Here is a 14,285-nt window from a genome sequence, read left to right as displayed (position 1 = left end):
TTTAGCCTGGGTGTAATACCAAGGGTTGTCATTATACCCAAAAACAAAGATAATAGATGCATAATGTTTGTTAACCATGAAATTAGAATATTAAACGAGAGCAACTCTGTAGAGCGCCATCTATACTTTTTTGGGGAACGTGGCCTGCGAAGTCCTTCATTAAGCCCTTCGTGGCTTTGTCCGAAGAGATTAGCATCCCTCCCACCCATTATTCCCTCTCTGTCGTGAAATATCGAATCAGTTCAATCTCTAAAACAAATGATGCAAACGACGAGAGGAACTACCACTCTCATCAAAAATATTCGTCTTTTTTCTGAATGTACCCTCAATTATAGTGCAAAATGTGAAGCATGGTGTTACTAGCCGGCGGCCACACATACGCGAATACAATACTTACAAGTACCTTTCTCATGCTAATCTCGAAGGATGAAGTGTGAAAAAAAAACTAGGCTAGTTGGAAGAACGCTTGACTATCATTATGAGGTCGCAGGTGCGAATCCGGCACGGGACTAAACCCGTTTTTTTTTTTTTTTTCATTTTAGAGTTCGTTTTTGAATTCACTTCAATCAATATAAGTTGTAACTTACCATAACTATAAATGTTTTTAGAAGTAAAGTAAACAAGAAAATGCTTCGACAGTTTATCGTTATATGAAAACGAGTTTTAGAATTGAACTAAGATTACGAATAATATAGTATGTATTAATATCAGTAATTTTCTTTACTTAGGTACATTATTTAGCTGTACCAAACGTGCCTATATATTATTATTATTATCAACACGTGTACCCATTTGAGCTCAACGTTTACAACGTAAATCCCGACACGACACTCAGACCTTACGTACTTTAAAAGACATTAAAAGCGCTCTCCATAAAAATAAATTAAGTGCTCCAAAAAATGTTTTCCTCGTAATAAATTATGCGTTATGGAAACAAATTAACAAAGTTGGGGCGTAATCCGAACCGACCATCGCGTAAGTCAACCCAAAATTACAAGTTAAAACCGCATAGCCACGGCGATACATCATGTAATCTGGTGTCAAATTGACCTTGATTTGACCATTTGTCACTTTTGTACAAGTAGTTTTTCGTCCACAACTTTATTCGTCTTGTTTTCTTTTATCTTCAGTTCTCAATCAATTCTTAGTTTTCAGTCTAGCTTCATGGCATTTTTTTACTAAATCGATCTAGAGATTTAGGCGTGAAGAAAAAATAGACTGGAAAATAGACCTAAGTATATTCGCATTCATTACTTCAATTGGGCGCGAACCTCGGCTCAGGGCGTCATCTGAGAGAATAATATTTGAAAGAATTAATCGACCCTAGGGTGTCGATAGCGATAAAAGGTGAATGAGGGAAATCGTCAACCACGCCGCCGGCGCGGTCGATATAGGGGTTCTAAAAATAAAAGTTTGTTGTCGCGAGCTAATTGGCCGCCTCTATGGCGTTTCCCTAAGCACGAGTGAGTCCTATTAAAACAAAAATCCTTAAATCAAGAATGCCTGCGATAGTTTTTGCATCGATGACCATCCTTTCATATTTAGTTACTTACTTAAATATAATACTGTCGTTAACCTTTTCATACGTGTAAACAGTCACAACATAATGTTTAACCAAGTTAAAACTTGCTTCTGGTGTTCTACGAGACTGACCACAAGTTTGGGTTATGTAGGTACCAAAACTGCAACACTGCAGAATTGCATAGGACTCTGTACCCACCCCAGTTTAGTTACTGTCAGCTGTGGTTGACCAGACCGCATACAAGCAGAGGCCCCTGCAGCGACAGTAAAACAGAATTCGTGATTTGCTCCGCTATTTTATTTCGCTACACTATTTTAGATATCTACATGTTTCAAAGTTAGCGCTGGATAAAAAATGTTGGCAAATGTTATATTGACATAAAGTCTTCTTCTATCGTGTGGGTTGTGAGGTGGATTACCAACCCTCATCAACCCTGGTGACAGGGTTCATATTGAGCCGCCAAAGGCCCATGTAACGATTGACATGGCTCATGTAACTTGCGTCAGTAAGTAATAGCCGGGACCAGCGGCATATTGACATAAAGTTAAAAGTAAAGATAAATGTTATACTAACCACATACTTTACTGTCACTGTCAATGTCAGCAAAATCATAGTGTGATATATATTCCCTAAAGATCGACCTATTGTACTCTTCCTATTTCTCTTTTGTTTTGTATTTCCTGTTTGTGCAGTAAAGTATTTGTTATGCTTTGTTATCTTATCGAAAAGAAGAAAACTTGGAAAAACTTATTTTCAATCAAACCTACCTTTTTCCATCTGATGGCTTTTCTTTTTCAGGATACACTTCACGTTGCTCTATATTTTATAGCAATTTATCATGAACTTTGGCTAGACTACAAAATTTAGGAACACTCAACAGTGCTGCCGGCTATATTTGAGCTTCTGGTTTTTATCCTCATTGTGATAATCGTCTGCAACTTGGCTAAGGTAATATCAGAGTTTTGTTCAAAGAGCTCGTTACACGTGCACGTTAGTTTTCAATAAATTCAGCCTCCATTAAACATGCCCATAATAGGCTTAGCGCTTCAATCAGAACATCACACCGTTCCATTTCCGTGAATCCATTAAATAATAAATGAAGACCAACCGCTTTGAATGACGCTACGGTGGCTATCCAATCTTCTAAACGGAGATTTAATGCGGACTGTATATATATATATATATATATTATGCAATATGCAAGGATACGGACATGAAACGACGGCGTTCCTTGAAAATACTCCAGGAGTACTCAGGATATTCGAGCAAGGAAATTTCCTGAGGAAACACTATGTTGCACGAAGTCCTTTTATGAAAGTTTTAGCAGCAACGAAACAAAAACTTTTCCGCTGTTGCAATCTACAGTCATTCGACATGGTAGAATATGTTGTTAAAAATTTTAGCAAGATATTTCCGCAAGTAATACAAGTTAATAACCACAAATCCGCACTGGGCCCGCATGGTAGTTTAAGGCCCGATCTTCCTATCCATCCATAGGGAAGGCCCGTGCCCCAGCAATGGGGACGTTAATGGGCTGGTGATGATGATAAATACAAGCGTGGTTTTTTGTTCGTAACAAATATTTATGAGCATTTTTATTTTACTATTTACGTCTCAGCTATAATTTAATATGAATTCGAAAACAAATTCAGATGTGGTGTTGTCCTCCTGGGAGTGAAACCCTTTTCTTTAATTAAATGTTGGCACTTACTATTAATAAATTATTTGAAATTCTCTAAGGTCCAACACAAAATTGGTTCAGACAATTTATGTTAGCGTTTTGTAAGGAAACTCTCTAGAGACGGCGAATAAATTATCCTTTTAAATGAAGATACCTTTTAGCTTCGAAGCATGTAGATAGGTTTTGGAAATTGTAGGAATTGTTTTACTGATAGGAAACAATATACTAATTGGTTCAGGACTGGATCTCCTTTAGTTATGCATGGGTAAGCAGTTGATGGTCTATCATAATTATTGAAGAGGAACCCTTTGTCGTCTTTTACGACAAAACTCGATACCTACATGTATCATATACAGGGTGTTAGTGACATCGCAACAAAAACTTTAACGGATGATTCAGCCCACTATTCTGAGTTGATATCATCATCATCACCAGCCCATTAAAGTCCCCACTGTTGGGGCACGGGCCTTCCCTATGGATGGATAGGGAGATCGGGCCCTTCAATATTCTTTACGGTGTCACTAGCATCCTGTATATTATTAACTCCCAGTCTCACAGAGAATCTCAGTGTACACAGATGTGGTAACGGGAGCGCTTCGGAAGTGGGAATTTGTATTCGATCCAGGTATTCGAGTTTAATGCAACCGGTCACACAGAAATCCACCGCAGCGACGTGGCACATAAACTTTCGTTTCCCGGCTCGAAAACCTCCTGGTATTTTTCCCGGAGCTTGCACCACGCTCACAAAATAGCATTATCCTGAAATTGTTCAAATTGGAAGTCAGGGAAAGTCTAAAATTGTTACAATGTACAGTTACCCTAACGAGGCGTCTATTATTAACGCTCCATTCTGTATCATCAGCTTTGATATTACCACTGAACTGCTGAAAGCTTTAATATGTAGCCGTTTCCAATTGGTTTTCAGGTATTGATCACCTTTAGTAGAACGGATTCATCGGATTTTGTATCATAAAATTCAAAGTTATACAGCGCTTCTGTGTTCTGAATGTCCGTGTTCCGAATTCAAGCGAATGCTAATTTCCGTATTCATCAATAATAAGATTTATCGTGTAAATATCAGAATTTGAATTCAAAACCATGTACTTTATTGTTATTTTATTCGAAACAATAATAACAATAAAGTGCAACAAACAAAACAAAATTGAAGCAATTATCAACTGTTATATTATTATAGAAAGCTTTAATTATCGATAAGTACACAAATACCTACTTAGTTACATTTTGGAACAAAAAGGTATTAAATTGTGGGTAATGATTTGTGTTTCTCAGAACGGTATCGAATCGCATGCATGGATTCCCGTGCCGTTACATAATTTACATTAGAAGATCGTCTTTGATAATGTACGAAATTAATTTGAGACTATTAATACTCAAATATAGTATAATCTGCTAGATACCAAGACCCGTACAATAAAACCTACTATAACAGAAGATTACAATTTAGAAATGACAAAGAAAAGAAACTACAATACCGATGTAAAGAACCTATAGGTATCATGTTTTAAAATAATTGGTGGTCATAAAGAAACATCATATCTTCTAAAAGCACTGGCTTATAAAACCAACAACGGCTATTATTTCTAAAAAATCTCTCCAACTGGAGACATCACAAGCTACAATACGTAACAGCATGGGATCATTAATTACACCTACATACGTACAATTACGGTTTTCTATAGGATACAGTCTTTCGGATTTAGTACGGTGATCTTGTCTATGTCTTCGCATTACAAATGGGTACTTATGGTATATGTGTGTGTTATGGTCGTTGTGTTCTGCTCTGCGATGCGAATAGTCGTTCGACGTCTATCTACATAGATAGCATTCGCTGTGTTTATTGGTTGAAGCGGTTGTCATGCAGATCCTGAAAATCATTAAAAAAGTGTTTTGCTAACAAATAGAAATGTTCAATCGAATGTATGCGAAAAAGATTTTCAAATGGTTGATGTGCGAAACAATACAAAATATTCATATGTATTTGATGCAACCTATTTAAAAATCTATTCACTTATGCGCTTTCTACAATGTAATATCCGAAAGCTTTATAGCTTTTAAAACATATCTCAATACATAACATAACAAATACCTTATGGCACACACAGTGAATACAAAATTACAAAACAAAAGAGAAATAGAAGGAGCACAATAGGCGAGTAAAAACATTGATCATAGAAATGGAAGACGAGACAGAAATGACTTCGATAAATGTTAAATGTTAGTAAATGTTACGCTAAAATTGTTCTAGTCTGGTCCGAAGCCACATCATCTCGTCTACTGTTTGAAACACAACGCTCTCTGAAAACTCGAGTCTCAGAGATTACAGGCTCGAGGGAAAACCTTGTCGTGTTATGGTCCTAATGGACACACCCGAAGTGTGTTCCGTTGTACCTTAATTGTACCTCATTTTTATCGATTATTCGTTTTGAAGAGTTTGTTATTTTGAGGAGCATTTTTGTAGTATTTACAGCAACTACTGCACTCTCCTCGCAGCTTAGACTTGATGTATAAAAGTATTCAAGTGCAGTAGAACTAATAAGACTTCAAATCTCACTAGTTCGTTCATCAAGCTAGTGAGATTATTTCCCATTTGTCCGACTGTAGACCAAGTAAGAGTAAAAATTCTCTTTAGTTTTACTGCGTTTTAATATTTTTCAACGTTTCTTTAGTAAAGTTTTGCATCGGTAGTTACGTCGTACAAAACATTCCTAGTACAAAAAACTAGCCGCGAACGATAGCTGAAATCCAAGTAGTACTTACTTAATTCACGTAAATTGTTCGAACTAGTAAAAATAACTAAAATGTTTAGCATTTATGTTTTCATATAAAAATTATGGAAAAAAACAACTTATTCAATAGCATGTCAAAATGTCACGGTTTGTTGAGATGAAAAATAAATATTGTTTCAATTTTTTCCGCTGTATAATAAGTACGTAGGTAGGTACTGTGCTTTTTAATTTTGATTTATTACTTCGTAGAAAAAAACAAGGTCTTAGTATATAGAATTTTAGATAAACATCGCGCAACGAAATTTTAACTACAATTTAACTTTGTTTACTCAATCTCTCTAAGTAAATAAATTAATATTATTTCTTCGTCTATGATTAATTACGAAACAAACCCTGTTGCTATAATTAAATTTTCTCCGAACCTGTGACGTCATTCGAGAATATAAGGCTCCAAATACGTTTAAAATCAACATTGTGTATTCGGTTGAATGATTTCAAGGTTGGCAGATTTTAGGATGAAGGGACACGAAAATAGCCTTCTAGATAATTATATACATTTAATGTTTGAAATTGTTCATTAAGATACCTTTAGGTATAATTTTGTGGGGAGCAATTTATGTATAAGTAAATAATTAAAACACATAATAACGGGTTCTTACCGCGTTTAAAATAGGGATATGAGAGTCCCGATATTTCGACACTGTTGCAAGTGCCATGATCACGGGATGACTGATGAGATTGGAGTGGAGTATAAGTACCTAATAAGAATTTATTCACTGACTGGCTCTCACCACACTTGTCATCCCCTTATCCCTTTCAATAACGCGCAAGCACTCCTAATACTTAGTTTTGTCATGGTTAAATATACAGGGTATGACATCGTAACGACAACTTTGAGGAATGATTCAGATCAAGAGGAATTTTCCGTCGCAAAAGTATGAAACTGAATTCCACTTAATATCAACTCAGAATCATGGTCTGAATCATTCCCCTCAGTATTAGTTACGGTGTCTCTAACACCCAAACCTACTTGTATGGCTACCTGTACGCACTTGTATGGGGTGCAAGTGACATCGTATCGAATACTGAGAAGGATGATTCAGCTCATTATTCTGAGTTAATATCAAGTGGAATATTCCATCGTAAAAGTAAAGAATTAAAAGTACTTAATTAAAAAAAAATATAAATAAAACGTGAATTTTGTGACGGAAAATTACACACTGTTTATTGTCTATTTATATTTATTTGTACTCTCTTGTGTAAGTTATTTTTATTACGTGTTTTGATTGTAAATTATGTGTTATTCCGTTTTTTTTGTTTTTTATCTGTTGCTGTAGTGTCCCTTTATAATAAACGTTTCTTCCTTTCTTTCTTTAAATCTTTACTTGATATTAACTCAGAATCCTGGTCTGAATCATCCCCCTTAGTATTCGCTACGATGTCACTAACATCCTGCATATGAAATAATATATTAGTTATTCCGTTGTCTATAAGTTTCATTTTCCACATATTTATTATTAGGTACGTCTCACTCTGAGCTGTGTGAACACAATCTTTCTATGTATTACATAATTATGAAAGAGAACTATTCAGGTCTCTAGGAGAGAGCAGGAGAGAAATAGCTCTTTAATATTCTGGTCAGTGTTGCTAACTGCCAAGCTAACTCCACTAAGATAAAGGTTACTCGTGGACTCAAAGTTAAATCGTTTGTTCATAAAAATACTGTCTTCAGATAATCCTTTGAGCTTTTCAGAACAGCGTTTTGTAAAAACTTTAACTGTTGTCCTAATGTCAATAAAATTAATATGCAAAATCTAAAGGGATTTCACCCTAAAGCTGCTTCGAAGAAATGGCTATTTAGCAATAAGGCCACCGATTGTACTTATGTTGTTATTCTGTAATCTCCTTCTTCTTATCGTGTGAGTTGTGAGATTCCTCCTCATCAACCCTGGTGTCAGGCCGCCAAAGGCCCCTGATATAGCTCATGTAACGACTACATCTTACATCGGTAAGTAGTAACCGGGACCAACGACTTAATGTGCCTTCCGAAGCACGGATCATCTCACTTTCGGACAATCAGGTGGTGGTATTTTGTAATTGTCCTTTAAAGTGTTAGAATTGTAATGTATTGTTTATTTCATGGTACAGTCAGAAGCACATAGTTAGTGACAGTCAAGGTATACTTACATTATAGTTAGCAACATCCAGAATGTCCAATAATTTAGGACGTTCAAGGTGGCCGTATAGATAGTGACAGTCTAAGTGACCAAAAACATCGGCACAACCTGCGTATTCAAATTGTCCACATATTTTTGACATTGTAAGCGTCTCGCGAATCTTGACGATTAGGTTGTTACAAAGTTTTTAAACACGCAGGTTGTGCAAATGTTTTTGGTCACTTTGTGTTACTATTTATACGGTCACCTTGAACGTCCCTAATTATTGGAATTCTGGGTGGTGCTAACTATATGTATACCTTGACTGTCACTAACTATTTGCTTCCGACTATACCGATGTTTAGCAGGTTTTAGCTATTCACCTCACGGCGATTACTTTTTGCTGGAGCTCATCCCTCATTCAGCGCTTATCGCTATCGACCCACTAGGGTCGATTAATCCTTTCAATATTCTTCCTCTCAGACGACGCCCTGAGCCGAGGTTCGCGCCCAACTGGGCACCCTCAGGCCTGTTGTCTTAAACGTTGTACCGGGTGAGAGCCTTCAGCGCTCCCCATTTGTCCGGCCAAGTAGTTAATGCCATCTGCGGCAAATCTACAACAAGTCACGTCAAAAAAAACTGGAGCTCCAAACATAGGACGATTCCGAAATGAGTTTCCATTTTTGAATGACGTCACCACTCACCGTCTAACCTGATGCACCACATAAATCCTAAAAAGTGTTTTTCCTTTCAGTTGTCCTGCACACACGCCGATTCCCCCACCGCCCCCGCCACCACCTTTAACGATACCACCACACAGGTAATTCAATTTCTAGATATTTCCAAAGCTTTTTAGACCACCTAGGGTATCCCAATGTATTACGATCTACAACGGATTAGTCTCTCAAGTATTGTAGGTCGGCTTTATGTGAAATTCTAGTTAATGTACCGAACTAGTTGTAGTTTCTTGTTTAGTACGTGTATTGAATAAAATACAGGGTGTAAGTGACACAGTAGCCAATACTGAGCGGGATGTTTCAGCTCATGATTCTGAATTAATATCAAATGGAATTTTGAACTCAGGAACATTGGTCTGAATCAACTGTAAAAGTTTCCGTTACAGTGTCACTGACACCCTATTTATTTAATAATTTATTTTATTTTAAACTTCAGATCTAAGCAAGTAGTTATTCAGGTAGTTAGAGATACAATGCTGCTTGTATATTTTATAATATATTGTACCTATTATCTTTTTCCACTTACGTTTCAATTTCATTTTGTTGAACTCGTATTTCTCTCCAACATATTTGTTCATTATTCTCGTTACTCGAAGCTAAACTAGCGACATCTATTTGCTCCTTTAACGTAATTATTAATTAATACGAAACTTGATGAGTGAAACAAACGTCAAAACGCCCATCATAGCGTGCCAGTTCAAGCAGTATCAAAGTTTCGAATCAAAAAATGAAGAAAACATTTATTTTGCGACCGCGTTATAATATTCTCTGGAGCCATGGGAGGCGAAATACTAGGCTTATAATACATTATTATGTTTGATACATTATGTATTCATACAATACAATTGCATAACTGCCATTTATATTTTTTGTGTGTGTTCGACCTATCAAAATATTTTTTGTATGAATATGTCCACTCATATTTCAGTAGTTTTTCGTAAGTTTCCGCAACCCTCAATATTTGACGTCCTTTTAATACGTAGTCGTACGTCGAGAAGATCACTCAATAAAAGATTGATGGATTCATTATCTACTTACATTTTGAGGCGATGACACTGAGTAAAATATGGGAGTGGTGCATGATACAAGTGCTACTTTCTTTATTTGAGAAAACTTTGTAGCATGTACCGAAAATACGATATATGATTTGTATCCTCCAGAGAGTTTGAAAACTCAAAACAACTTTATCAGCTCTAATAAACCACAATGGAGTATTTATGAGATAAATGCGTTTTGGCGGTATGTGACCTAACTTGGATTGGGCTGATTTTCCCGTCGCGGGTTGGAAGGTCAAGCAGGCAGTCGCTTCCGTAAAAAACCGGACTTGTCAATACTTCAGGTTAGGTAAGCGGACGATGTGAAAAACATGATAACGCTAGGGAGACAGTTTAGAGTATTCATGAGAGTATGGTCCATTAGGAATATTTGCAAAGCCGTTAGACTGCAGATATAGGTAGAACTTTCCTATTAAAATTTATCACCATCCCTACGTATTTTAAGTGTTGGATTTCCGTTCTAAAACGCAGTGGTTATATTCCCTTTTTTCCGTTTTTCTGAATTTGAATTTCGTGATTTAATATAATTTTCAGCTTTATTATTTATGCTTATTTATGACTATGAAGATGAAATCCCTCACTCGATATTCTTAAATAAAATATAAATGAAAATAGAGCTTTATGAATTATCATTTCAGCGTTAGCTAATATTGTATTTCCAAAAAATCTGCTAAGTATATTTGGAGTAATTTCCTCATTTCTTTTTCGTTTTATCACAAAACAATTTAAACCGTTCCAGAACGAAACACGTGTCATTCGCTCGGTCGCACACCCTGACGACATTTGATGACTCCGTGATGCCTGCAGCGGTTGGAGGCAGCCGCTTCCGAAGAGACTGTGAGAGGCTCATCGACGGAAGAGTTGTTAAGGTCGGTTTGATACTATACTTGAAGTATAATACTTCATTTTCTGAAATATGACCGAGTTCACTGACCCTAAAAAGAGACAGGGCTAATATCGATTTACCAAAGGTACCTGCATGCCTTATGTATAAATTATATACCGGGTGTTAGTGACATCGTAACGAATACTGAGAGGGATGATTCAGACCATGATTCTGAGTTAATATCTAGTGGAATTTTCCGTCGCAAAATTCATGAAATTTTGAGTTTTGTTTTTAATTATTTTCAATTCCATATTGTGTTTTTAGCTGCATAGAACCCAAATTTCAATAAAAAAAACAATAATGACAAATTATCGAAAATTTTCGATGTAATGGAGACAACAGCTGCTCGAACGGGTCAACGGCCACACGCACCGAGCCGCGCGCCCCGCTCCGCACGCCCCGCTCCGCGCGCCCCGCGCCGCACGCCGGCGGCGGCGCGGCGGCGGCGCGGCCTACAAAGTAGGCACTACGAACCGATCCTATTTCTTTCTCTGTCTATCGTAAATTTATAAATTTATTTTATTCTTATTCTTAAATGGACGGATAATCAACAGGCATAAAATTTATGGAATACACGTCAATTTTAAGCAGAAATCTAAAACAACCGACAGAATTAAGTTGACAGCACACGTCAAACGGTTTGCATACCAGCGAGATACCTTTTTGATTCGACCGGGTTATTCATTCATTTACTCATAGGAATCGGGGCCATTATCTACCTAAAATAGTTGAAACAGTAAATAATTGTATTCTTTGTTGTCATTAGAATAACTAACAACCAACTAACACAACCACCACAGATTAGGTAATTAGTTACCTACTATGTCAACCATCCACCAACTTAGTATGTAAGTACCTACGCAAAACCTCGCTACACAAAAATCGAGCGAGATCGCGTCTAGAATTGGGCGGACACTCCGCCAGAGTGTTGCCTATCGATATTCTATCGATACCTAGTTAAAAAAAACCAATAGTAGGTACCTATCGATAGATCTTTTAGATCAATACCCATTATTATTACAAAGCAAGACCTATCGGTACTATCGCTAGTATCGATCTAAATGTACTATCACTACTTTCGATAGTTTAGACAATTTTCAAGTTCAACAATTGATAATCTACCTATCGATAGTTCGGCAACTCCGCCGCGTAGGCAATGTCGGCATGTTCAAAGAAAAAAATTGTCGAGAGGAGTGATCTTATTTTTCTTGTTACATGTTGGTACCGAGGTACTAAGTACTAAGTTATTCGTGGTTTTAAATCTCATTGTTAAATCATCAGTAAAGAACTAATTAAACCTATCCTGTTCTGTGTACAATATTCATGTAACAGCTACGTGCTTACATAAGTACCTAGTAGACGGGAGCAACGACTTAACGTACCTTCCGAAGCACGGATCATTTTACTTTCGGACAATCAGGTGATCAGCCTGTAACGTCCCAACCAAAGGCCTTATAAACAGATTTTTGTGATATGTCCCCACCGGAATACGAACCCGGACCCTCCGCATCCCATCGCTCAACCACTGGACCACATAGGCCAAGAAGGTTCTAAGACATAATTAAAGGATCCTGGGACGCAAGACCTCCGAGTTAGGGCTTGTTTGATCTGTCTTGATGGATACTCGGACGTGAATAGCCTCACGGATCAAGGGCAACGCGCGCCAATAAAGTAGGCATTACGAACAGATACTAGGTATTTCTTTGAGTTGATAGGTATCAAGTGAAGTTTCCTGTCGCCAAATTCATAAAAAAATTAGATTTTTTCAGTCCCATATTGTGTTTTAAGCTGCATAGAACGCACATTTAAAATAAACAAATAAAAATTACTAATTATTAAATTTTATCAATGTCATCAATAATAATAATAACGTATCTACAACTTCAGCTATGCGCAGGTGAATAGCCGGCGCACGGGTCAAGGGCAACGCTCGCCAATAAAGTAGGGATACGAACAGATACTATTTCTTTCTCTGTCACTTGCACCATAAACATACTTCTCTCTCTCTCTCTAGTCGTCGGCTCGACTCGGCCGCGGCCGGTGCGTCGTCGGCGCCCTTAGTCGGCGCCTTTGATGCTTTGCGCTAACGCCGCCGCGCGCTTCCGCTCAGTCGAATACTAAGCTTGACCCGAATCGCGTGATGTTTTTCGAGGATATTTTTTTCGTGTTTGTGAGTGTTTGTTTCATTCTGTAAATGAGTAGTGTCGACTATGATGATAGATCATAGACCATTTACTGCGCAAAAGTATGGAAGATTGTTGATGTTTATTAAAGAGCAAGGTGTTGTGTTTGTGAGTGCGTGTGATACCTACCTACCGCGGAGGAAACGCGATGTTGCATACCTACGTGACGTGACATGTTCTAGGGTACCTACCTAGGTACTTCATCCGAAGGAATAACAATTAAGGTAAGGCAAGAGTAGGGTTTTTATTGTTAATAAGTTAGGAACGTTTTAATAACTGGTAGGTAGGTACCGTGCGTGAAAAATCGTGGCAGTAGGTGTTCTACTTCAACAAACAACATTTTTAAACGTTGAACCACTAAGCATCTAAATACAAGAGAATGAAAACTCCTACCTAGATATCAACATCGTATCACGCACGCGTAACGTAGCCGCGCGTAAGTTTAGCGTCTGTGTGGCGCGTTGTTCGACTTACATTGCGGCACAGTAAAAATTGAAAATCTTAATTAAACATTTGCGACAAGAAAAACACCCACCATTATTTTTAGTACAATAAAATAGGCGTTCCATTTTTTTTTTCGTTACGATGTCACTAACACCCTGTATGTAAATAAATAGTAGCTGGAGCTACGTTTACATACACAGACGCAACCAATTTTATATGATAAGTTACCAGGCCATCATTGATAAGAAGCTATTCGGTTGTAATTCATATTCTATGTTAAGCGGATTAGAACTTTATAATAATATATTTTCTTTGCATCTCAGGTCAACGATATGGTTTTCCAATAAATTTATGTTTTCTATATTCCAGCCTGAAGCGAAGCCATATGCGACGCTTCCGATAATGTTCCAGCCGTTCTCCCCCTACCCGCAGTTCATATCCGCGCAGACGCCCGCGCCGATCCACTACCCGCCGCCAATGCCACTCCCCGCGCACCCCGCCCCGCCTATGCAGAGGCCCGCTCAAACTGAACAACCTAAAGTCGTAGTTTTAGGTAAGTGCCTATGCTTTTTTATCGCTACACAGCAATACTATCTACAGTATTGCTTCTGACTATTGTAATGACTATCGTTGCTATCATTTGTACTTATAGGGGATATTATAGATGATTTTCAAGGTCGACAATCTATACCCATCTATAGTTTGGCACACACTTTTTACACACATAAAAATATTAACTTACTTTTGCACCTACCCGTAAATCTTCTACGAAACTCATAAAACTCTACATAAGAGTAAGTAACTAAGAAACTCCACGAAAAGTATCATAATTAAATAACACGTTCAGATAAATAAATGTACAAGTAGACAAGAG

General features: G+C 37.4%; 1 protein-coding gene across 8 annotated transcripts in view; it reads left to right on the top strand.

Annotated features, from left to right (window-relative positions):
• LOC126373752 (uncharacterized) overlaps positions 1-14,285 on the top strand; it is a 294,196-nt gene that overhangs the window by 257,531 nt on the left and 22,380 nt on the right. For 7 of the 8 annotated variants that reach the window (XM_050020007.1, XM_050020002.1, XM_050020001.1 and 4 more), the window contains exons 8-10: positions 8,861-8,926; positions 10,638-10,767; positions 13,781-13,964. In XM_050020007.1, coding sequence (XP_049875964.1) covers positions 8,861-8,926; positions 10,638-10,767; positions 13,781-13,964 — 380 coding nt within the window. The remainder of the gene's footprint in view (positions 1-8,860; positions 8,927-10,637; positions 10,768-13,780; positions 13,965-14,285) is intronic. The other variant, XM_050020006.1, reaches the window with a different exon arrangement.

Source organism: Pectinophora gossypiella, chromosome 16 (genome assembly GCF_024362695.1).
Source record: "Pectinophora gossypiella chromosome 16, ilPecGoss1.1, whole genome shotgun sequence".
NCBI classification, from domain to species: domain Eukaryota; kingdom Metazoa; phylum Arthropoda; class Insecta; order Lepidoptera; family Gelechiidae; genus Pectinophora; species Pectinophora gossypiella.
Note: the sequence above shows the minus strand (reverse complement) of the source record. Positions and strands in the feature narration are given on the sequence as shown.